This window comes from Centrocercus urophasianus, unplaced genomic scaffold, assembly GCF_019232065.1.
Source record: "Centrocercus urophasianus isolate 14NV4802_14NV808 unplaced genomic scaffold, USGS_Curo_1.0 seq_37, whole genome shotgun sequence".
Classification (NCBI taxonomy): Eukaryota; Metazoa; Chordata; class Aves; order Galliformes; family Phasianidae; genus Centrocercus; species Centrocercus urophasianus.
Genome location: NW_024884944.1, coordinates 4,365,424 through 4,389,688, shown reverse-complemented (window position 1 = coordinate 4,389,688; position 24,265 = coordinate 4,365,424). Strand labels below are relative to the sequence as shown.

General features: G+C 49.8%; 3 protein-coding genes across 3 annotated transcripts; all 3 read left to right on the top strand.

Annotated features, from left to right (window-relative positions):
* Positions 1–2,279: 2,279 nt before the first annotated feature.
* LOC122167357 (G protein-activated inward rectifier potassium channel 4-like) lies at positions 2,280–4,233 on the top strand. Its single transcript, XM_042831850.1, has 3 exons — positions 2,280–2,492; positions 2,581–3,793; positions 3,986–4,233. Exons 1-3 carry the CDS (start codon positions 2,280–2,282, stop codon positions 4,231–4,233), a joined length of 1,674 nt encoding a protein of 557 aa, XP_042687784.1.
* Positions 4,234–4,930: 697 nt separating this feature from the next.
* UBE4A (ubiquitination factor E4A) lies at positions 4,931–19,159 on the top strand. Its single transcript, XM_042832122.1, has 19 exons — positions 4,931–5,133; positions 5,288–5,464; positions 6,378–6,490; positions 6,793–6,945; positions 7,055–7,214; positions 7,572–7,774; positions 8,149–8,340; positions 9,243–9,576; positions 9,819–9,945; positions 11,038–11,345; positions 12,173–12,305; positions 13,118–13,305; positions 14,186–14,286; positions 14,396–14,509; positions 15,998–16,172; positions 16,308–16,488; positions 17,079–17,226; positions 17,725–17,882; positions 18,186–19,159. Exons 1-19 carry the CDS (start codon positions 5,013–5,015, stop codon positions 18,322–18,324), a joined length of 3,225 nt encoding a protein of 1,074 aa, XP_042688056.1. The 5' UTR covers positions 4,931–5,012; the 3' UTR covers positions 18,325–19,159.
* A 183-nt stretch (positions 19,160–19,342) lies between these two features.
* On the top strand, positions 19,343–22,335 carry ATP5MG (ATP synthase membrane subunit g). The gene is made up of 3 exons (XM_042832166.1): positions 19,343–19,451; positions 19,632–19,792; positions 22,158–22,335. Exons 1-3 carry the CDS (start codon positions 19,388–19,390, stop codon positions 22,254–22,256), a joined length of 324 nt encoding a protein of 107 aa, XP_042688100.1. The 5' UTR covers positions 19,343–19,387; the 3' UTR covers positions 22,257–22,335.
* Positions 22,336–24,265: the final 1,930 nt, after the last annotated feature.

Genomic DNA, 24,265 nt, shown 5'->3' with positions numbered 1-24,265 from the left:
TGTTTGTAGGACACTGGACACTGGGTGCAGGCATCCAGAATTCACACCCATGAGTCTCACACAGTGTTACAGGAATTACACACAGTTTGGGAAAACTAAATATAAGCAATTGGCAGGAGCTGTTGCTATAGCATATCAAGGGAAATCATGGGATCGTTTAAGCTGGAAGGAACCTCGAGACATTATCTAGTCTAACTCCAAATTATCTTAAAATTCAGGGATTCAGAATTTTCAGAACTTCCTGACTTTACAAAGAGTCTCACCACTGATCTGCTGCTGCTCTGCCTACAGGAGCTGAGTCCTCCAAACCTGTGTGCTCTCCTGCAGCTCTTGCACTTGCTGCTGCTTCCCCAGCCCCGCACCTGGGGTGTACAGATGTCTGCTCTGCGCTGCCAGAGGAAAGGAATAATTAAAGCAGATAATTATTTCTGAGATAACACACTTCCCCCAGGAAGTGGGCTCATTAGCCCAATCCTCACAGCCTGGCCCGGGCAGTGCAGACACAGCACAGTGCTCAGCGCTGTGCTGAGCAGTGATTGATTTCCACCTTCCCTCTCCTTTATTCATTTTTCCTGCAGGTTGCAGCTGGGATGGGTTGTTTGTGTGGGTTTTTTTTGCAGGATGCTCCCATGCAGAGGCTTGGAGCTGCCCGGAGCGTGCGTGCTACCCTGCAGCAGGGTCGCTCCGTGGCAGAATTTGTCTGTTTGTAACTTCTCTATCCAGCTGCCCCAAGAGCCGAGCCTGTGGGCCCCAGCGCTGCTCGACAGACGGACGGAGCGCCCGCGCCAGGACCGAGCGGCCGGGGCAGAGGATGCTGGATGAGGCAGCAGCGCCCCTCGCCTTGTCCCAGGGGGGACCAGCGCCTGGAGCCGTGCTGGGGCCGGTCCTGCTGTGAGGCTGCAGCCCGCTGACGAGGAGGAGTCTCGGCCAGCCAGGTACCCCCACACCGTGTGCCCCACAGGGCTGGATCCTGTGCCTGGCAGGGCTTCCCCATTCCGAGTTATGTTTCCGGGTGGTGTTAAAGCTGTTTTCCAGAGAACAAGCTGCAGGTAGTGACCGTTGGAGGCTGTGCCTGCTTCACTCAGTTTGAGGGCTGCACAAGTGGGCTGAAAGGGAGGAAGCCATCCCCAGGTGGTGCAATGCAATTAGGGCAAGTAATTGGCTTAGCCATCTGGTGCTTCCTGCCCAGCTCAGCTCCATCACCTGACTGAGATACGGCAGGATAGGGTGGCCCTCAGCACCCGCCCCAGAGAGTTTGGGTGCTTTGGGTACCAGCTGCAATGGATGCACAGTGGGAGGGGCCACGCTGCCTGCTCTTGGATGGCTGCAGGGTCAGCATTCCCCCTGCTCTGTGTCACAGCCCCATGCCCAGAGCAGCACTGTGCCAAAGCTGCTGCAGAAATGCAACTAACGGGATTATGGTTTAGGTGGGACTCAGATTAATAACCCACTTCCTCCAAGAGATCCCCAGGGCCCTCGCAGTTGGGATTCTCCCCCAGGTCTGCCTGCTGCACGTTGCCTCTCTTTGCAGTGCTCCCGCACTCAGCACATCCTGTCCCAGTGCATGCATAGGGGTGGCACTGTGCTACACTCCTAGCAGCAGCTGCAGCTGCACTGAGGGCTGCAGAGATGCTCCCCAGCCCATGACACCCCAGTGCAGGTGCACCGTATGCGGGTTGCAGCTGGGATGGGCTCCAGCCTTGTCTCCGGCTCTGCTCAGGGCTGCTGTTTGCATTTTGAAGTAGCTCTTTGGGTCACATTCAACTTCCCTTTCAATGAAAACTTGTATTAAAATAAACATCGACTCTTCAAGTGTGTGGGAGATGATGGCCAGGCAATGTGCTGGGGCTGTCTTGACATCAGCAGTACAGGTGAAGGCTTTGGGTCTGTTTCTCACCCACGGACTACTTTCCAAAGCACTCAGGCTCAAAGGGGGCTTCTGTTAGTGACGGTTTTGTTTCATCCTGAGGAGCCCCAGGGCTGTGGGATTTTCACAGTGCTCTCACTGTGACCGCATCCCAGTGCAGGAAAGGGGCATGGAGCAAGCAGGGCTGAGGCACCCCAGTGGGGAGCACTGCTTCCCTCCGTGCTTGCTCACAGCCCCACGACAGTGCGGGTGCCCAACCTTTCCCTCACATGAACATCCTTCACCTGCCACAGCCCCAAGGAGCTGTGAGCAGGACCAAGCAATACCCCCCCCAGTATCCCAACCCTGCACTGCTCACACACCCCACAGCTCCACCTGACAACCCCGCTCTGTTCCCACAGCACGCTGCGCTATGGCCGCGGTGCTTCCAGCCAGCAGCAGCACGGAGCCTCAGCACAGCCTCTGCACCCACAACAGCGTGGGCAGCACCTGGCTTCCACGTGAGGAGCCCTGGGGTCGCAGGAACTCCATCCCACCCACGCAGGCGCCCACCGCCAGGCACATGCTGGCCTACCTGCCACGGCCACCCACCGACACCAGCCGCTATGGCACCTTCCCCCAGAAGGTAGGGCCACACGGCCTCGCCGTGCTGCGTGACGGCGCGGAGCACGAGGAGGGTGGTTTAATGCTGACTGGAGCCTTTCCCTTTACAGCCCGAAGTCCCAGCTGCCCCCGTGCTTCTCGCAGATGCTGCTGCTGAGAGAAGTGTCCTGGTTCCAAACGACCTCTTTTCACCTTGTGGCACCGATGTTCCTAGCGACCCAGCTCCCACGCAGAGCTGTGTAGACTCGGAAGCCATGGGATCCACCAGGCGCTGGCCCAGTGTCTCCATTACCACCAGCGACGTGCCCAAGCACCGCCGGGCCTCACGCCAAGACCACCCGCCTGTGCTGCGTGACGGCGCCTCTCGCTGGTACCCACGGCACAACCGCAGCGTGCCCAGCATCCTCAGCCCCACACAGAGCAGGACGCCCAACCGCAGCATCGTCTCCATCCCTGCCTCTGAGAGGTTGCAGAGCCGGCGTTGCAAGCTGATAGAGGACGAGCGGCCGCTGGGTCTGGCCGGCAAGCAGCGGCGCCAGCGCTACGTCACCAAAGTGGGCAAGTGCCAAGTGAACCTGGGCAACATCCAGGAGAAGAAGAGGTTTCTCTCGGACATTTTCACCACTATTGTGGACCTCAAGTATCGCTGGTTTCTCTTTGTTTTCATGATGTGCTATATTGTCACCTGGCTTGTCTTCGGCACCATCTATTTCTTTGACGCGTGGATAAGGGATGACGTCAACCACATCGGGGACCCAGAGTGGAAGGCGTGCATCGAGAACGTGGACAATTTCATATCTGCCTTACTCTTCTCTGTGGAAAGTCAGAGGACCATTGGCTACGGCTCCAGGATCGTGACAGCCAACTGCGCTGAGGGCGTCATCCTGCTGATGGCGCAGTCCATCATCGGGTCCATGATTGATGCCCTTATGGTGGGGTGCATGTTTGTCAAGATCTCCAGGCCCAAGAAGCGTGCCCAGACCTTAATCTTCAGCAAAAATTGTGTCATCTCCCACAGGGACGAGAAGCTCTGTCTGATGTTCCGCATCGGGGACCTCCGGGAGAGCCACATGGTGGATGCAAAAATAAGAGCCAAGCTGATCAAATCCCGACAGACCAAAGAAGGGGAGTTCATCCCCTTGGAGCAGTCGGAGCTGAACTTAGGCTACGATACAGGGGAGGACAGGTTGTTCCTGGTGGAGCCCCAGATCATCTGCCACGTCATCAACCAGCACAGCCCCTTCTGGGACCTGTCGGCAGAGTCACTGAAGAGGGAGCAGTTTGAGATCATCATCATCCTCGAGGGCATTGTGGAAGCTACGGGTGAGTGAGGAGGGGTCGGGGTGGCTCCGTCGCAGCCCTGTGGGGGGCCAGGCCCAGTGCTGCTGAAGCCATGCTGTGGGCAGGGGTCAGGCAGAGCCGGGCGCGAGGGACAGGGAGCGGGGTCTGCGGGTGGCCACCTGTGTTAGCATGGTGCAAAGCCCACCACCGCCTCTCGCCATGTCCCTGCCGCAGGGATGACGTGCCAGGCCCGCACCTCCTACACCGAGGACGAGATCCTGTGGGGGTACCGCTTCGAACCCTGCATGTCCCTGGAGAAAGGCGCCTTCCGCGTGGACTACAGCCGCTTCGAGCTGACCTTCGAGGTGCAGACCCCAGCAGTGAGTGCCAGGGAGATGCAGGAGATGGCAGAGCTGGAGCGCCAGGACCGCTCCACACCCAGCCTGTGCTGGGAGCTGCTGCCGCAGCCCTGCGGGTCCTGAGCGGGCGGACATCGAGGCTCAGTGCGACCGCAGAGCTTTGGTTTTGTATCACGGGGCAAAGAACCCCTCAGCAGAACATTAAAACCTGTTCATGACGATGGTGATGTCAGTGTCTGGTGGTGGCTTGAACCACACGGGGCTGTGCCCAGGGCTGCTCCCAGAGCTCTTCCCTTCCTGAGCCCTCAGCCAAGGCAGTGCTACTGGGCCAGTGGTACTGGGGCAATGGCACCAGGACGAGGCCTCACGGGATGGGGCTGGGGGAAAGTTGCAATGCACACATATAGAATCATAAAGGTCGTAAAAGGTCTCTGAGATCCCCGAGTCCAACCGCAGCCCATCCCCACTGTGCCACCAAACCACAGCCCCAAGCACTGTATCCCCACGATTCTGGAACATCCCAAGGGACAGTGATGCCGATGCAAGACATCCATAAATCAATATCAGGTCTGACGGCTTGTGCATAAATGTGCGAATTCCAACATTAGCTAATTCATTAGCTAATTAATGCATGCGGGTTGCACCGGTGCGTTTGTTTACATGCCGAAGCCCTCCTAGACGCCAGGGGGCGCTAAAGCACCGCGCGACTCTTTAATCCCTCCCGCCCAACTTCCGGCTCTCGATGATGACGTCAGTAGAGTGCGACGCGGTGACGCCCGCTGTCTGGCTGAGCAGGGGGTGAGCGCGGCGGCCCCGGGCCTGGCCGGTGTGGTTCCGTTCGGTTCGTCGCCGTCACAGCAGGTCGGCCCGGCCCGGCCCGCATGGCGCGGCGCTGAGTGGAGATGACCGATCAGGAGAACAACAACAGCATCTCCGGCAACCCCTTCGCCGCGCTCTTCAGCTCCCTCGCCGACGCCAAGCAGTTCGCCGCCGGTCAGAAGCAGCAGCTGCGGCAGCTGGCAGGTCAGGGCCGGGCCGCGGGGCTGGGCGAGGCCGTCTGCTGCTGGGCCGAGGCGGGGGAGCGGGCGGGGGGCTGCCGGCTGGTGCCGTGTGATCCTGCGAAGCCTTTCCCCGGCTCGGAGTGCTGAGGAAGAAGCTCAGGAGCTTTATTTTGCAGGAGAGGAAACTTCAGCCAGCCAGGATGACTCTGACAACAGCGTGTCCGAGAGCCTCGATGACTGTGATTACTCTGTGGCCGAGATCAGCCGCTCCTTCCGCTCCCAGAGGGAGCTGTGCGAGCAGCTCAACATCAATCACATGATCCAAAGGATTTTTCTCATCACTCTGGATAACAGTGAGTGCTCGTGCTGTCCCGCGGTTGTTGATGTGGCTTGCCTTGTGAAGGCTTGCTTTGGGCCTTAGGGGGATGGGATGCTGGTGTTCTCTGGGTGAACAGTAGGAGGCATGGCCCCTCCTCAGACGGCAAGCTCTGCTCTGGTTCTTATGCTGGTGTAAAACAGGCTGGGAGGAATGCGAGGTGGAAAAGCTCTGTGTCCTCAAAGCGTGCAGCTGGTTCCTATCTGATGTTCCCAGAACCTTGAACAGAGCTTATGTGTTTGCTTTTCACCTGTGAGGGTTAGAGAAAACAATGTTGTGCAACTGCTGTGAAAGACTGTTTCTGCCTCTATCATTGAAAACAATCCTGGGAGTTAACAGCTCTGAGTGTCGTCCTCTGCATGCAGCAAATGGAAGCATCACTTAGCATGTCTCGAAACTGGCACCAGCGTGGCACCTCTGGCACCAGTGTGCTGAGGAGCTCGTGCTGCTCCTGCGAAGTGGGGCCACATGGGACAAGGGTGTGAACAGAGAAACTCCCCGAGAGCTTGGGGTCTTGTACCACCCCTTTCCCTCCTCTTTATCTAGTGAGGATGTATCAAGCTGTAGCCCAATATGTAGTATGAATAGTATGAATACCCCGAAACCATCTTATACAAGTGATATCAGTGTAAGAGTGCAGCTTCTAATGGTGTGGGTTCTGTGCTTGCAGAAAAATGCCTTGCTGGATTCCCTAATGAAATGTGTTTTAAACAGGAGCTTGTCAGATCTGTGTGAAATTGGACAGGGATGCTGGGAGGTGGGCAGTGCTTCCCTGCAGCAGCCAGTAGCAGACGACTGCCTTTGCCACAGGCAGGATCCTGCTTGTAGATTTCACTTCCTGCAGCTATGTTCTATCAACCAGGACAGCAGATTATTTACGTTCTCATTAGGTGACCCCAGCATGAAGAGTGGAAATGGGATTCCAGCTCGTTGTGTGTATTTGGAAGAAATGGCTGCAGATCTGGATGACCAAGACTGGCTTGACATGGAAAACATCGAACAGGTATAACAACTGCATGCCTCATATCTCATGCAGAGCAATGGCTGTCCAGATAGAGTCTGCATCAGTGCTACAAGAGATTTGCTGGTTGTAACTGGCCAAACTCTTAAAATCCTAGCTCACTCGGGGAATTTAGTATCTTCTATTTGAGATAGGTTGTCCTGTAGCAATGGTGACAGATGAGGAGAACTTTGCAAGTGCCTAGCCTGTTTTTAAAAGATAATGGATTTTTCTGTTTGGTTTGTTTGTAATTTTTCTCCTTTCTGAAGCTGTTTCACTTTCAAGCTGTTTTTACTTGTATCTAGGCGCTGTTTACCCGCCTGCTGCTGCAGGAGCCTGGGAACAACCTGATTTACATGACCTCTGCTGGCACACAGAATCTCTCTGCAGATCGAGATGCAGGGGAGAAACAAATTCTACGCTACCTCTATGCCTGTTTCCAGAGGGCAAGAGAAGAGGTGGGTAGGAGTTTCTGAGAAAGAAGGTAGTGCTGATATCTAAAAGCTGATGTTTTCATGGCAAGAGGTGGATATGCAGCCTCAGATGTGTTTCATTCTTTCTGTGCAGATAACCAAGGTTCCAGAGAACTTGCTGCCCTTTGCTGTGCGCTGCCGAAATCTGACTGTGTCAAATGCTCACACTGTTCTTCTCACCCCAGAGATTTATGTCAACCAAAATGTGTATGAGCAGCTGGTGGACCTGATGCTGGAAGCATTGAGAGGAGCACGTAAGTTTGGGTGAACTCAATTTATGTCTTAGCGAGGTTACTGTTAGTGGTTCTGTTCTGTTTGAGCTGTGTTTCTCTGCAAGTGTGTTCGGCCCTGTGGAAGTTTAAATTTTGCAGTCAGAATGACAATGAGATCTCCTGACTGCACTGAGGAGGTGGCTCTAAAAGGCACTCTGAATTCTTGTATCTCACTGGTAAAAGCAGCAAGAACAGCACTGTGGCTCAGATAAAGCTTTGACTCCCTTTGTCATGAAAAGGAAGACGAAGAGGAGGGCTGTGTTCAGGTTGCAGTGGGCGCATGCTCTACGATCTGGCTGTGCTGAACATTGCCAGTAATTGTCTTGTGTGCCTTGCTAGATTTTGAAGACATGACTGAGTTTCTGGAGGAGGTCATTGAAGCCTTAACGATGGATGAGGAAGTGCGGACGTTTGGGGAGGTCATGGTGCCGGTGTTTGATATTTTATTGAGCAGGATCAAGGACTTGGACCTCTGTCAGATCCTGCTGTACACTTACCTGGACGTGATCCTCTACTTCACAAAGCAGAAAGACGTAGCAAAGGTGCGTGCTCTTCAGTTATTGAGGACTGTTAACTTGTTTAATTGTTATGGGCAAACCCAGCTGGTTGGAGTAGTATCATCTCACTGGTGCTCAGTGAATGCTTCTGTAGTGTCACTCAAAAAGGCAAGAGGTAGAAGTGGAAAAAGAGGTTGCACGTGGCAGCAGGAAAGCAGACAGTGATCCTAGAAGCAGGTACCTCCAGTGTACCTGTAATTTTCTGTTCATGGCTGATTTTTGCTTTTTTTAATGATGTTTTTCTTTTTTTTCTGTGACACATCTTGTGCTCTTCTGATTTATAGCAATTCATCTTCACAGTGCAGCTTTGGTGACTGCATTTCAGTTAGACTGCTGCAACGTTCAACTGTTTTCCCTAGGTTTTTGCAGGGTATATTCAGCCCAAGGATCCTAGCAATGGACAGATGTACCAGAAGACTTTGTTAGGTGTCATTTTAAATATCTCCTGCTTGCTAAAGACTCCTGGTGTGGTAGAGAATCATGGGTATTTCTTGAATCCATCCCGATCCAGTCCACAGGAGATCAAGGTGCAGGAATCCAACATTCATCAGGTGAGACTGAATTGTAACGATGCTGCTTCCCAGTAGGTTTTATTGGTCTCTGCTTCTGGGTTCAAGTGAGAAGACTGGAATGTGGGGTTGTGTTTTTTGCTGGCTCTTAGCCTGGCTTGTGGCTAAGGAAGTTGCAGAACCACTTTAGCCTGTGGATTCTCCATCTGTAGGACATGGATGGGTATCACTGCTCAGCCAGGTCGTATCCCAAGTCTTCATACTGACCTCATGTCTCTGCTGCTTGAGAAGTCATTGCTTATGCAGTTGCTTCCTGAGCTTTGGGAAAATGATAGGGTCCCATAATGTACCAAAATGTAGGGCATCATAATTTAAGATGGTGTGTGGAGATAATCTACCTTTACTGTAATTACTGTGAGTTTTTTCAGTACCTTTCCTCAACTAAAACATTGGCTCACAAGCAGACAGAACGACGAGCAGCGCTTTTCCTCTGTGAAATTAAAGAGCCTCCCTCCTGAGACCAGCAGTGCTAGCAGGGTCTTAGGCTGTTTCAGAAGAGAGAAGCATCACAGAGTAGGACACAAGTGGGGAAGCACACTCAGGTGCAGGTGTTTTTCACAAAGAATGAGATTTCCAGCCATGCGTTCGTTCAGGGTTGTTGTTTCTGCCAAAAACATGTGAAGGATTTTGCTTGTATTTCCCACAGAAACAACTTGCATTTCAGTGTGTTGTTAATTATTCTGGCCTCGGGTTCTGAGCTATTGGTAATGCGTGCCTGAGTGGTGATTAACACAGGTGTCACAGTGATAATTTACTTTGAAAATCCTTCCTTTTGAGGGTGGGCTGTGGTCTGGAAATGGGGCAGCTCTGGAAGCATTAGTGAGGTAGTCAAAAGAAGCCTTCAGATCACGACTCCTTCAACCGTTCTCTGTTTCCTGTTACAGTTTATGGCCCAGTTCCATGAGAAGATCTACCAGATGCTCAAGAACCTGTTGCAGTTGTCTCCAGAAACGAAGCACAGGATTCTCTCCTGGCTCGGAAACTGTCTGCATGCTAACTCAGGCCGTACCAAAATTTGGGCTAATCAGATGCCAGAGATCTTCTTCCAGATGTATGCCTCAGATGCCTTCTTCCTGAATTTGGGAGCTGCCCTCCTGAAGCTGTGTCAGCCCTTCTGCAAACCAAAATCTCCTAGGCTGCTAACCTTTAACCCCACTTACTGTGCCCTGAAGGAGCTGAATGAAGAGGAGCGGAGGAGTAAGAATGTACATATGAAAGGTATGTCCAAAACTGTGGGAGCAAGTGAAGTAAAAAGGGATCTTCTCAGCTCTTAACCTCTCCTGTGCACTCTTGCTGTATGTTGGTTAACGTTGAGTTAAGGGAGAGACTGCAGAGGAAAAAGGGAAGGGATGAATTCAAATAAAACACTGTCCAGTGTCACTTGCAGTCATTTCATATTATCAGGAGGAGCTCTCTTGACCCTTTAACAAAGCTTAATGCAAAGATGCTTTTAATTCTAGGTTTGGAAAAAGAAACGTGTTTGATACCTGCTGTGACTGAACAAGAGCCAGAGTTTGCAAACAGCTACAATCTGGTGACAGAAAACCTGGTTCTGACACAGTATACCCTTCACTTAGGGTTTCACAGGTAATAATCCTAGAGCTGTGTGTGTTCTTACGGAGCTGGACTCTGAGAAGGTGCTAGAGGTGCTGCTGAGGCACTTTGAGAGAGGTTTTATGTCTTTAGGCTTGAATAATTAATATTCAGAAATAATGTGAAAGCTCAAGCTTTAGGCAAAAGATTGTTCCCATTGCTGTTCTACATCTGCATATGATTGCACGGATTTTTAGTAAATATTCAGAGTTCAGGGTATACCAGTTGAGTTGCCAAATGCATTTTGACTGACAACCTGAGTGTCTGACTAATTTAGTAAAGAATTTTTGCTTGCCTTGTGTTCAGTCAGAGCTAACAGCCTGACTTACAGTATTTTAACAGCCAGGTGCTGGATTGCCAGGGCTCACTCAGTTCTGTCACCTTCTCTGGGACAGCAGGCCTCTGTCCTTCTGTTTATGTACTGGGGAGCATCTCAGTGGCAGAGTGTGAGGTGCCTGAACTGCTGCACTAAATTGATTTTATCCAAAGCAGCAGTGCAAGGTAACTGGCTGTTTCCAGGAAACAGTTTTCTGGACACCAGAATGCACTATTTTTATAGCTTTCTTCTCTGAAGTGTTGCCTGGATACTATGAGGTCACCACTGATTCAGGCATGGTCCCCTTCTGGTTTATTATCTAAATATAGAAATAGATGTAAAAGTTATGCAAGTGGCTCGTTGCTGGGAAACTGAAAATGTCACTTCCAGGCTTACCCACAGCCTGACCTTGGTAACCCAACAAGGTTTGCAGCTGCGTGGGTTTGTTGTCTGCACCACTGCAGAGTGCTTCGTAGGAGCTGCTGCTTTACCAGGCTGCTCAGCAGACCTCTTTGGTATTTCAGGAGGATTTCTTGTCCTGTCAAGTCCTGGCTTGCCTTTCTTTATACATTTCTTGTTGCTGACCCTTGAAACTGATGGTTTGCAAGCAAATAGCTTAAACAGAAAAGATGCTTTCCTGCTGCAAGAATGTCTCTGACAAACAAGCTAAGCTCTAGCTAGCAAGCACGGTGTCCTCTGTACTGCTTGGGCAGGCTGTACTGAGCTTGCTTGCTTCTTGTCTGAGCTCTTGCCTTGTTTTCCCCAACCAGGTTGCACGACCAGATGGTAAAGATAAACCAAAGCCTTCACCGCCTGCAGGTAGCGTGGCGAGAAGCTCAGCAGAGTTCCAGCCCTGCTGCTGACAGCCTCAGGGAGCAGTTTGAACGCCTGATGACCATCTATCTCTCCACGAAGACAGCGATGACGGAGCCGCAGATGCTGCAGAACTGCCTGAATCTGCAGGTGTCCATGGCAGTTCTCCTGGTGCAGCTGGCCATAGGAAACCAAGGGACTGAGCCTGTAGAGCTGACGTTTCCATTGCCAGGAGTGGAAAACAGTGCGTTGGCCTACGTACCAGGTGAAGCCACTTCTGCTGGTTTGTGCTGCTGCTGTAAGGGTCTGAATCTCAAGCAGCTTAAGAAATGCTCTGTTTGGAGTGTTTATGCATACGTGGCCTTATTCTTTATGATCCCTTAAGCACCAGGGTTTCCCCTTAGTTTTTAGCTTTGTGAAGGGCGAGTTATAGAACGTGTGAGAGAGTGCAGTGTGAGTCAGCTGCAACGATAACAACACCCAGAGCACAGCATCCAAAACAGGCAGAGATCTCAGTTAATCCAGCAAGCTGGTCCTGATGATGCCTAGATGAATACTGGAAGCTCTGTCCAGGGAAGTGCTTTGCTTTCTGGGGGAGAGGATGCAGTGCTACTGCTGATAGCGTTTTTCTTTGCACAGAATATTCTCTTTGAAGGGGGTCATTAACTCTCCTAACATTTGCAGCTCTTTCAGGGAACACTTCAGATTTTGATTGCTGCTGACCTTTTAATGATCCTGTGCATTGCCATGTTGCTAAGTTTGGCCAAATCCTGCATTGATTTACTGTTCTCCCTGTGCACTGAATTCTGTTGTGTTGAGACTGTCTTCCTTGAGCTTCTGCTGCGTAGCAGTGCATGATATCAGTGGTGAGCTGCTGGAGCCCTGTGGAGTGACTTTTGAGATGAGTGATGTGAATCCTGTGTGTTAGGTTTCTTCAGGCTGTGTATTCTTCACGATTTTGGTATTCTAATAAAACTCCCCCTTTGTTCTGAAACCTTAATTGGAATTAGAGAGGAAAGCTAAGTGCCACAAAGGCCAGAAAACACGCTGTGTGAGCTGCCTGATGAACTAACATGCAATCTCTCCTCACAGAATTCTTTGCAGATAATTTGGGTGACTTCTTCATTTTCCTGCGGCGTTTTGCTGATGACATCTTGGAGACTTCTGCTGATTCTCTGGAGCACATCCTTCACTTCGTTACTGTTTTCATGGGTGATGTGGAGAGGTACGTACAGACCAGGTCTAAAGCCTTTGTGCTTACTGCAAAGCACCTGGATAGAAACAGAAAGGTGGGAATTGTCAGAGGTGCCTTGGGGCTTGGCTCATACATCTGTAGGGTTGCTTGATCTCTTTGAAAAACTCAAATTCTGCTCACAGAAGGCACTAAAAGCTGCCTGAAGAATTTGTGCTTCACATGAGGCAAACGGAATATTCAGTGCCTAAATACTTGTTTAGTCATCCTGTGGGGGAGCAGAGTCACCCAGAAACGAGGTGCCAGTGAACACTGAGCAAGGGAGGTTTGGCTGTCGCTGTAACAGTGACTGCTGCTCGTCTCTAGATGCTGTTGAGAGAGTTTTTCCAGCACTCTCAATGCTTCTTACTACCTGAAGAAGTTACTTCTGTGCTTGCTGGCACCCTCATCTACACAGAGGGCATATGGCAGCAGGAGCACTACGAGTATCCACCAGCTGGAAATCACTACCTAATCAAAATGTACTTGAATTACTTATTCTGCTGCTTCCCTTGGTGCTGTATACACAGAAATGAGCAAGTGTGGTGCTGAGTAGAATTTAGATGCTAGTTGTGGTCATCTGGCTGTATTTAACAAAAACTAGTGTTGAAAGGATGTTGAGTGGGAGAATCAGGTGTTGTTCCCAGCAGAATCTGTCTGTCTTTTAACACGGACGCTTTGCTTTATGCTCCTATATGACATAAGAAACTGCTCTGTTAGAGATGCTTTGCTAGTTGCTACAGGAACATACTGAAATTGATCTTTTTTAAGTATCCCTTTGAATTCTACTGGTTTTTTGCTTACAGAATGAAAAATCCTCATCTGCGAGCCAAGCTGGCAGAAGTGCTGGAAGCTGTGATGCCTCATTTAGATCAGGCCCAGAATCCCCTTGTCTCCAGTGTGTTTCATCGTAAAAGAGTGTTCTGCTCTTACCAGTATGCTGCCCATCTTGCTGAGGCACTTATCAAAGTCTTTGTGGATATTGAGTTTACTGGTAAGCATGGAAGGTGAAGAGGTGTCTTCCTTAAAATTTGTTCAGGTTTTGAAGTGCTCTGATGTAAAAGAAGGAATCTCTTTGTGCTTTGTTAAACTGCTCAATTGTATTCCAGCAAAGCACCTGTCTTTCCAGAGTTCTGACTTGCACGAAACCACACGGCTAGGAAGTATAACTGTCAAAGGGCAGCTGTTTGTTGGTGCAGCAGTGCTTGTAATTTGCCATTTCCTTCTACTGTGGAATCGGTTGTGTTGTTTGGAAGTCAGTGACAGGTCTCTGACTTCTCCAGGAGCTGTTTTTCATAATCCCCTGAGAGCAATAGGAAACACATGCTGTTAGAGGAAATGCATATGTGTAGCTGAGGTGGTCATTTTCCTTCCCAGGGGGTTCTGTTGGACTCTGCTGGTTTCCTGCAGCCCTGCATACGATTGGCACTTCCTGCACTTTGAAATTGGAGAATTACTCAAGAGCTGGAAGTGCTGCCCTTCTCACTTGCTTGTGTCTATTTCTGCTTGGGATGCTGTCAGGCACACTGACTGTCCATCGACAGCACCCTCCTCCTGTAAAAGTATCCCAGGTGATCTGAAGTAGCTGTGATCCCAGCAGCCACTCGTGCTTTTGTTCCACAGGACTCGTTGTACCCTATGGATGCTTAGCTTAGCCTGCTCACAGCAGTGGTAACAGAACTGCTGGACCCTTTTGTTGAGGAAGTGGTGGTGAAGCTGTGCTTTGACTGCTTGCTGCATTCAGTACCCAGCTGGGTGATCAATATTCAGCTTTCTGAAGAAAAAACGCAGCCTGCTCCCACACGGTGCTGAGCAAACATTGAAAAGGGATTAAAAATCTCTGCCTGTAACGTGGTGCTCTCACCTCTGTCTAGGTGACCCACATCAGTTTGAGCAGAAGTTCAACTACCGCCGTCCGATGTATCCCATCCTGAGGTACATGTGGGGCACGGATTCATACCAACAGAGCATAAAGGTGAGACAAGCATGTGAGCGTGTCTGTCCAGCTCTTTGTGGAGCCCACAGATTTGAGTCTTGCAGTTTGGACTGTGTCAGAGCATTGACAGTCGCTGTCTTGTTTGCAGGCTTTGGCTGATTATGCCTCAGAGAATCTAGAAGCAATGAATCCCCCTCTTTTCCTGCGCTTCCTTAATTTGCTCATGAACGATGCAATTTTCCTGTTGGATGAAGCCATACAGGTAGGGTTTTGTGTGTGTGCTGCAGGCATCGTGTAGAAATGGTTCTTACTCCCTTTTAGGTGGCTGATTACAGCAGTGAGCTTTTATCTCCAAACCAATATAAATATACTTTTGCTCTTTAGATGAATCCTTGCAGTAGACACTTGCTGGGAAACTCAGCTGAGCCAGGTTCAGGATCTTGCAAGCATCAAGTCTGGTGTAGCAAACACCATGGAAGAGATTAAGGCAGAAGTATGGTGGGGTCTGGGATGGCTCTCACAGGGCACTTGATTCCATTCCCCTTCATCCTGGGAACAAAAAGAACAAAAAGAAACAGAAATCTTTCTTTTTTTCTTCCCAGATGGAGAATGAAGTGCTAGCAGAGTCAGAAGGAAATCTGCCTGTTGTTAATCTGGATGCAGCCAGGCTTTAAATGAGTGCTGCAGTTTTTGATTATCAAATCCCCCTGGCCTTCCCTCAGGTGGTGTAGGCTAATAAGGACCTTTTGTCTCTAGGCAATTTTTCATTAGGTTTACAAGGCAAGTTTCAGCTGAATTCGTGTCCCTGATGTGTGATGATTGTCTCACCATGCCTTCCAGAGCCTCTTGGTGCTGCCAGAAAGTGCTTTTGTGGAGCTTTGACCTGTGGCAGAAGGGAGGCTGGCAGATCAGGCAGGTCATGTGGATGTTGCTCATTTGGTTTTGAACATCTGCAGACTTCATACAATTTGTCAGTACGAGCAGTTGTATGTTTTATTAAAATTATGCAGTTATGAGCCCTTTCAAGTGCTCTACCTTTTCCTTCCATAACTGGCCCCTGTCAGAGTGGAGCAGATAGTATCTGAGGTCTTGCCATTAAGTTTCCTAGGGTGGTGAGAACACCAAGGCATTGTAACACGGGTGAGCTCTTATTTCTTGCTTGTTACAGCTTTTGAAATTAGCTCATGGCATTCCACTCTTGAAAATGCTTTGGTTTTTCTGTCTCCTAAGATCAGGCAGATGAGCAGTGAGGCTTGATGCTTTCAGTTAATGTTACCTAGATGTGTTAAAGTGGAATTTGCCTTAGGAAGAGATGGTAACATTGTACTGATTGACCAGAGGAGATGATTTGGAACGTGGATGTTCTCTGTGCTAAGCACTCAAAAGCTGTGCTGGATGTCTCTGACAGTTTTCTTAGTTCACTAAGGTTTCTTTTCTGCCTACGAAGGTTACAGAACGAAGGTTCTACGAGGAGCAATCCGAATGTAATCCATATTCATTACAGGCATTCTGGTTTTTAGCATCTCCCTGCTAATGCTCTCAGGCAGTGATCAGGGAGCACTCTGGGTTAGCTGTTGCTGCCTATTCATTGCCTGTTCTCCTGAGGCTGCTGTAGGACATGTGTTCCATGCTTCTCTATCAAACACATGTGCCTCTTCTGTGCCCTGAAGTGACTGGTTGAAAGGAAAGCATCTCAGCCTGCTTTACTCACGCAGCTGCTCCCATCTGTTTCCCTGCTGTGTTTTTACAGTACCTGAGTAAGATTAAAATTCAGCAGATAGAGAAGGACCGTGGTGAGTGGGACAGCCTGTCCCAGGAGGCTCGTCGGGAGAAGGAGTCCAGCCTGCAGATGTTTGGTCAGCTGGCTCGATTCCACAACATCATGTCCAACGAAACCATCGGTACTCTGGCCTTCCTGACATCAGGTAGGAGGAGCAAATCCTGCCTGCTGAGACAGAGCTGCATTGCCTGGGGATTGGGCGGGTGTGATTGGGTTTAAGGATTGTCAGAGAGGGACTGGATTACCGTGAAGCTCAGGGAACTATTGGTTTCTGTTCCAGAAATCAAGTCCCTGTTTGTGCATCCCTTCCTTGCTGAACGCATCATCTCCATGCTAAACTATTTTCTGCAACACCTGGTTGGCCCTAAAATGGGAGCTTTGAAAGTCAAGGATTTCAGCGAGTTTGACTTCAAACCACAGCAGCTAGTTTCTGACATCTGTACGATCTACCTGAACCTTGGGTATGTGACAAGGGAGTGCTGGAGGTGGGATGTCAGAAGCGCTCGTGGAGAAGAAAGGCCTTTGGGTGCTTTTAAGTATAAACAGGTTTTTGTCATCTCTTGGACACTGATGATGTTTGCAAGGAATTGGAAATCTAACTTGGCCTGAAGTGGGACTGGCTGTGATGTGCACAGCAAAACCTGCACTGGGATGGGAGCTGCAGCTGCAGTTAGGTGAACATCTGGGGTTGCAGAGCCCTGTGACCTCCTTTGCCACAGGGTGGAAGTGTTTTCATAGGGGCTGTGTGAACAGAAGTCCTTAGTGGGCCTTCCGGAAGCATGGTGTGCTTTTCTGTAACTGTTGTTGGATTACACAGGGCAGACAGCTGCAGTGCAGCTAGTAGGAGTGGAAGTTGAGCGTAATCACAGTTAAATTCATCCCTTCTGTGGAGAGGACCTAGGAAGAACATTTGATTACAGTCAAGCTTTTCTCTTGATACCATGTAACTCCAGTTCCTTGCTCTGGTAACACAACTGTTGAGGGCGCTGTGTTTTGCAGCCAGAGGAATATGAATTCTTAAGCTCTTGTTTTCTTTCAAATTGTGGTCCAGGGATGAAGAAAACTTCTGTGCCACAGTACCGAAGGACGGCCGTTCCTATTCACCAACGCTCTTTGCCCAGACAGTAAGGGTTCTGAAGAAAATCAATAAGCCTGGCAACATGATAGTGGCTTTCAGTAACCTGGCTGAGAGAATCAAGGTGAGAAGTAGATAGGATAAAAGCTGAAAAGAAAGGAAACTGGCATCCTTTTCCATCTGTACATGGCTGCACCTTTGCCATGAAGCTGCAGTTCTGGGGAACGGTGCTTTATCTGAAGTGTGTGTTTGGACAGCTGAGCAGGCTCCTTTGTGGCACAGACCCCTGTAAGTTTTAGCATTTCCTGAATGCATCTACAGATGTATGAGCACAGCATGAGAAAAGAAGTGCGTGGTGGCTTACAGTGAGGCTTGGCTATTGAAGTTTGTCAGCTTCTGGTGGCAAATGTGTTTGTGTAAATCAGGCTCCCCTACCTGTTCTACGTTTCTGTAGTTTTAACAGTGCCTCTGTTAAACAGCCACCACCCTGCCCAGCTCTGATACTTGTGTGTTCCAGTGAAGTGTTTTCTCAGTCACGGTGATGTTACAAGCAAACCTGTTTTTGAAGGAATTGGAACAGCACTGGGAACTCTGGGATTTTAAAAGCTGTTTTGCCTGCCAGTCTCTTGCAGACCGTCAGCAGCAGGAGGAGGAGACATATGCAGATGCTTGCGATGAGTTCCTGGATCCTATCATGAGCACTCTGATGTCTGACCCAGTAATCCTGCCTTCATCCCGTGTCACTGTGGATCGATCAACCATAGCCCGGCACCTGCTGAGGTATGAAATGTAGGCTTAACTGCATCCTTGGTTATGTTAAGCTTCCTTTCTCACTGACTGCTTTTCGTGGGGCAAGGACTTGTGCTTTTCCAAGTTGGAAGCTTGGGATAGGGTGGGGTATACAGGTAATACATTTCACTTATCTAATGATATCCAGTGACACGTGGGCTCAGTGTTGGCTCAGTAAATTCACTTAACAGCAGGAAGATTGCACCAATCTTCCTGTCTTCTTTCTTTTTTTTTTTTTTTTTTTTTTCCTAGCAAATGGGCTGTCAAGGTAATCTCCTCCATGCTCTCTTTCAGTGATCAGACAGATCCTTTTAATCGGAGCCCACTCACTATGGACCAGATTAGACCAAACAGGGAGCTTAAAGAAAAGATTCAGCAGTGGCTTGCAGAAAGAAAAAAGCAGAAGGAGGAGCTGGAGGACACACTGAACTGAGAACAAAGATCTGCATACCCAGACATGCAATCATTGGCGAGATAAATGCCTTGCAGTGGTGACAGCAGTTTCTCCAGAGTATCCATGAAACTTGCCGTGTGAATGAGGAATACATCCGGTGTATTTGCACCACATCTGGAATCTCTCCTAGTACCTTCTTTTCTCTCTTATTCTGTCTTTCCTTTCAAGAATTATTGTTTAATACCAAGAATTTCCACTGCACTGTAGCTTCCTCACCTCTGCATCTTGGGAAGTTTCAGCCTCTTCTGATTGTCCTATTGCCCTGTCCCTGTACTAACTGTTCTCTGTGTTGGCTAACAACTGCCGTGTTACTTTTCCAGTGACACCAAAAATGTTCTTTGCTACCCCAGCCTCTGTTCTGTTGCTGTTGACTTCCAAGTTGTTAAAATGATGTAATCTTGTTTACTGTGAAAGTGATGCCTTCGCATCTGCAGCAGCTCTGAAGTTCAGAGGGGGACATGGACTGAAAGGGGACAGTTCTGCAAACATGTACGTGCTGATCGTGGACGGGGTTTCTTTTTCAGATGATATGTGGGACTAAGGGGTGACAAAATGCAATATTTAGATACTTGTACAGTCGATCGTGAAGGTCTAGCAGCTCATAGAGCTCCTGCGGGGAGAAATTAGTTGCAGAAAAGCTTCTGCTTTAGCCAGGAGGGATGACGAGGCTGCACGTTCTTTTGGAGGAGCTTGTAATTAGCGGTCTGTGAATGAGAACACCTGTTGTTTCAGAGCTCTTCCGGAGCCGCGTTGCCTCCCTGCCCAAGGCTGTGTACGTTCTCCCGAGGAACGCTATAAATCCTCTTTGCCTTCACGCCGTCCCTGGCCTGGTTTATCGCCGCGTTTGGGGGCACGGGGAGAGCCGGCATCGCGCGGGTCTCGAACCCGGGGACCTCGGGGCGCCGCGCTCCGCCCCGCGCGCGTGGTGCGGGGTCCTTGTGGCTCCGCGCGGGCTGCCCGCGGCAGACGCCTGACGGGAGCACGAAAAGCAGGCGCCGCGGGCAGGCGGGGTCCTGCGGCAGCAGCGGGGTGACTTTGAGGCATGGCGCAGGCCGCGCAGAAGCTGGTGCAGCGCCTGAGCACCCGCGGGCCTCAGCTGCTGAGCGGTGAGCGCCGGGCGGCCGCTCTGCGCCGACGTGGGACGGGCGGGAGGTCCGGCCGCGGTTCTCCGTGCGCTGCGACGGCGGGGAAGGGCGCCGGGCCGGGGGCCGGGAGGGACGCGTGTGAGCGCAGCCCGCCGCCCACCGCCGGGCTCAGCTGCGCGCTGCTCCTTTTGTCCCTTCTAGCTGCCGTGGCCTACTCCAAGCCTCGTCTGGCCACGTTCTGGTACTATGCCAAGGTCGAGCTTGTGCCTCCGACTCCCGGTGAGATCCCCAAAGCCATCGACAGCATGAAAGCCATGGTCAGGAGCTTTCAGTCCGGTCGCCTGGCGCAGCTCACGGTGAAGGTAACGGCTAGGTGGGGATGGACGTGAGTAGGAGGCTGTGCTTCTGTTCTGGTTAACAGATCCCAGGTAGGGCTGCTCACGGCAGCCTGCCTTATTGCATCCAGAGCTTTGCTTCTGCTAATTGTTGCCTGCTTAAACGAGGGTGCTTGGAAGACTGTTTTCCAAAAACGACCAAAAACAACCAGCTAAAATCTGTCCTCAGAGCAGTGACTGGCTCAGTATCTGTTCAGTCATACGTCTGTAGTTATTGGGTGCTTCTACCCTGCTGCGTTTGCATTAGGAGTGTTCACAAAGCCAGGGGTTGGGCTTTGTGCTTTGCATCTGCAGTCCTTCTGTCCTCCGTGGGTGTTTCTGATCCTGACCTTGGTGTCTGTTAGTAGCAGAGTGATAGAGCTGTGTAGCAAACAGGCGTTCAGCTTGTTTTCTGTTTTCTCGTTCCTGGTACCTATTAAGTATTCTAATACTGTGTTAAGTATTCTAATACGTGTGTTTAACCTCCAGAGTGTTTTGTTGTCATGAGGCTTAGGATCTGTTCAGAATAATTCTGATTAGACTCAGTTACAGGTGAAGACAACAATTGTCTTTGGATGTTTCTTATAAGGATGGTATTTTAAGCTGAAGTAACTTGTGGAGATAGGAGCTTTAACATATTTGTCTCGTACTGCCCTTGAGTGAGGACTTCCTGCTCAGGCTGGACAACCTGTGTCCTGCTTGGCTGCTTAATCCTCATGTGCTGCAAGTCAGAGATGTGCAGCACTGGTGCTGTCTCCCAGCGCAGTGAGCTTCCATCTCATTGCCTGCATGTCTGTGAGGAGCTGAGGCTGCATTTTCTGCCCAGAGCCTGATGTTAGGTCATCTACTACTGCAGTTTGGCTGTGTCTTTATTGGTGACACGCTCCCCAACCCAGAGCTGCAATGAATATGAAAATCTAATCAGCTGGATAAGGAACAAGTCAGTCAGTTGGGGTAAACTTGCCATCACTCAGGAGAATCCCTCATTTTAGATGAGGTTTTGATAATGCTTGTAATTACTGAGGCACATTAAGGCATGTGTTATTCATTGTGACCGTTTTATTCTCTGCTAGTCAGCTTATTTTTGCAGTGTTGCTTTTTGCTGTTAAAAGGACCCTTTGCTACAACCCTTGAATTATTATTTCTTCTCAACATCTACCTGTGGACCATTCCCTGTGTTTCTTTCAAGTCCTTCCGAAGAGGCATCCCATTGCCTCTTATGTTTTTGAGGCTTCATTGCTGCCTTTTACCTGCTGCCTGCAGAGAAGCTGGCTCAGACTGGCTTCCTTCCTCCTGCTGCTGCCTTTGCTTAATTCGGCACACTAAGCAACCTCATCTAACAGAGGATTTCAGCTTTGCCTGTGGAGGGCATCACATTGTCTTTAATGCTCACGAAAGCAATTAAAAAATGTTTAATATGCGTGAGTAAGATTTACAGCTTGTGAAGGAACAGTGCTGGCTGTCGCATGCAGAGGAAGTGCGTCGTGCGAGTGAGATCAGTGTTTGTTAAGAAAGGAGCACAGAGTGGTGTTCTCTGCAAACCCAGTTCAGCTCTTTGTGAAACCATTCCCCATGGGAACCAATATGTGTTACGTAGGTGTTCTGAACTCAGGAGCTGAGGGCTGGCATTTCAGCAGTGTGTTCTGTTCACTACCAGGCATATAAGAAATTACACACACAAAAGCTTGTCGTGTTTTCCTGGAAGAGCTCAGGGATGGAAGAATTCTGCAGGCTCTTCAGGCTCTGACAGTTGCAGTCTGTGAGCCGCAGGCAGTCAGCACACAGTGGTATTTTCAAGGCACGGTTTCACCACCAGCATTCTAGCTTGACATACTTTCCTGAGCTGCTGTCAGCTGGCTTGAAGCTGGGAGCATTTATAGGTCAAGAGTTGAAAGTGTTTCAGTGTTTCAGCATTGTTTCAACTCTTCCACAACTGTACCAGAGCTGCGCTGTGTTCCCTTGGCTCCTGGCATTACCTGCTTCAGTGGAGAGAGCAGGGAATGGATTTGCCCAGCAGCCTTAAAGCTGTGTCATCTGTTTGGTGCGTTCCTTGCCCTGAGCTTAGATTTGTTTCCTGCAGGTATGGTTTTAGAGCCCTGTAAGACGATGACTTCTAAAATAAAATCTCAGCTGATGCGGTATTGAACGTTTCAGAGCCATTTTACCAGCGTGACCTGTTGAGGGGTGGAGGAAGGTGATAAACAGTAACTTTGCACATCTGGTTTTGGCTTAAACTGTTGTCTTGCCAATCGGATGACTGCTTTGCTAGTCATGCATGGTGTTTGATCACAAGAGCAAGAAAGGAAGCTGTTGCAGGAGCAAATATTCTAAACTGTGGCTTTTTTTCTTTCAGGAAGCGCTGAGGAACGGTTTGGTGGCCACAGAGGTGCTGATGTGGTTTTACATTGGTGAGATCATAGGCAAACGAGGCCTGATTGGATACAATGTTTGAAGACTCGACCTCGGTAACACAGCGTTTGCTGCTGCGGCCCTGAGCCTGTAACACAAATAAAGCCAGGAGCTGACGTAGAGTTGTTGTGGTCTTTTTGTGGTGGTTGGGATGCGAGCCTGGCAATGTCACCAGTGTCACCAATGGCTTCTCTAACACAGCTGCCTGCAGGGCAGTCCCCTTTGCACAGCAGCACATGCTGGTGAAGTGACTCGCTTTCCTCTGCCTCTCCCTCAAAACGTGAGGCAGCATTAAAGATGGCTTGGGTCGTTTCTGCTGCTCGATCGTTATTTCTGTGCAACAAGCACAGTGCTGCGAAAGTAAAGCAATTTCAAACTGACTGTATAAAAGCTTTCACTTGTTTCTGAACGTATTTAACATTAGACAGTGAGAACGTGCAAGAACTCGCAGTATTTTAAGGTGTCAAAGGATACCTTGGCATTGTGTGTATTGTATGGTCTTACAGCACTATTCTGTGCAGTTTGGTTTTGGGTGAAACTTGTGCTGGAAGACTTTAAAGGTAAGCAGAATGGTACTGTACACATCATCTGAAGTCACACATGGCTAAAAGTGTGAGCTGTCTAGAAGTTCACAGCCCTGCTTATTTTTAAACAAATTCTGTACAGCCATATCTATATAGCAACTTAGTAAGATTAACTGCATTGCAACACCATCCCCTCCTCTCTAATTTTAAAAGGAGGTCTTTGAAGGTTTCAGTCGTGTTTGGATGAAGCTTAACTGGTTGGTTTTTTAAAATTGTCTTTACTGTCTTAGAAAATGGTCTCCAGTCAGTATTGCTTCTTGTTGCTGCATTACCTGGGACTGTTCTCAGGTGGTCCTTTGATCCCCTGGGCTTTGTGTTAAGTTCCTTGGTGACCCTCAGCCCGGTTTCCCCATGTCGCTCACAGCTCTGGGGAGGTACTTGTGGCAGAGCTGCCTTTTGTGCCTGCAGCAGTCTCAACTCCCCCAGCAGTTCATGGCAGGAAGAAGCCTTGTGTGGTCTCTGGGACGCTTTGGATAGGCAGCACAGGAAGCAGCCACAGGCAGCAAGTAACACGTTAGAGATGTACAAGTGTTGCTCTGGTTATTTTTCCAGAGCTGGTAACTGGAGTGCTGCTGTGCCTGCAGTTCTGTTGACTGACCGTGGGCTTCAGCTACTGCTGTCTGCTTGGCATCACAGCAGGCTGCCAACAGACAATGCGTTTCTGTTGCACAGAAGGGTCCTTGACCCAGCAGCTGTGGGAGCGCTTCTGAGAAAGTGGAGCACAAGATGCTGATGGGCAGCACTATTTTCTCTTGTAATCTGTGTGTGCTGTCCATGTCCCATCCCAGAGGCCAATGGCCTGGTGTTCAGAATTCACCACGGAACGGATAACTGCACCACCACTGTTTGAAGGGAGCACAGCTTCACAGGAGGACCTCCTGCAGCTCCCCACTGGGCTCCTGATCCAGATACCAGGCAGCACAGGATGGCCTGTAGAGAGCACAGCTCCCCAGTGGCAGGGCCACAGTTCTCACTGCTAACAAAGGATGCATAGACAGGAGAGATTGCTTGAGCTAGCTTTGAGGCGAGCAGCTGCACAGCATAGGTTACAAGGTGACAAGACAGCACTGGAGTTATTTCTTGGAGTCTGAGACATTCTCAGCCCTTTCCATGCAAGGTTTGCCAGAGACTTCATTGCTGGAATTCTTACACCTGTGACCAAGGTGCTAATCATCTGCACAAGACAGATGGGGAAAACAAAGCTGAAAGAACTTTTGGGCTTCCACAGGTAAGTGCATCAGGAGTTGGGCTTCCAATCTGTGGTCCAGAGCTACTGCCTTGCTTTCTCTTTTCCCCAAATGCTTCTGAGGAGGTCAGTGTTTGTGCCTGGCACAGCCGAGCATTCTGGGCCTAGAAGAGCCCTTTCACATCTGGAAATTGTTGGGTGCAGCCATTAGTGACTTTGCTGATATGCACTGTTATTTTTCACCAACCTCTGAAGGTGTGACTCTAACAAAGGGCTGAAGCC

Coding starts and splice junctions, on each gene's coding strand:
- LOC122167357 (XM_042831850.1), top strand. CDS start 2,280: ATGGCCGCGGTGCTTCCAGCCAGCAGCAGCACGGAGCCTCAGCACAGC. Junction 2,493..2,580: donor ATGGCACCTTCCCCCAGAAG/GTAGGGCCACAC, acceptor TTCCCTTTACAG/CCCGAAGTCCCAGCTGCCCC. Junction 3,794..3,985: donor GGGCATTGTGGAAGCTACGG/GTGAGTGAGGAG, acceptor TCCCTGCCGCAG/GGATGACGTGCCAGGCCCGC.
- UBE4A (XM_042832122.1), top strand. CDS start 5,013: ATGACCGATCAGGAGAACAACAACAGCATCTCCGGCAACCCCTTCGCC. Junction 7,775..8,148: donor AGCAGAAAGACGTAGCAAAG/GTGCGTGCTCTT, acceptor TGTTTTCCCTAG/GTTTTTGCAGGGTATATTCA. Junction 16,173..16,307: donor TCTGGCCTTCCTGACATCAG/GTAGGAGGAGCA, acceptor TTTCTGTTCCAG/AAATCAAGTCCCTGTTTGTG.
- ATP5MG (XM_042832166.1), top strand. CDS start 19,388: ATGGCGCAGGCCGCGCAGAAGCTGGTGCAGCGCCTGAGCACCCGCGGG. Junction 19,452..19,631: donor CGGGCCTCAGCTGCTGAGCG/GTGAGCGCCGGG, acceptor TGTCCCTTCTAG/CTGCCGTGGCCTACTCCAAG. Junction 19,793..22,157: donor TGGCGCAGCTCACGGTGAAG/GTAACGGCTAGG, acceptor TTTTTCTTTCAG/GAAGCGCTGAGGAACGGTTT.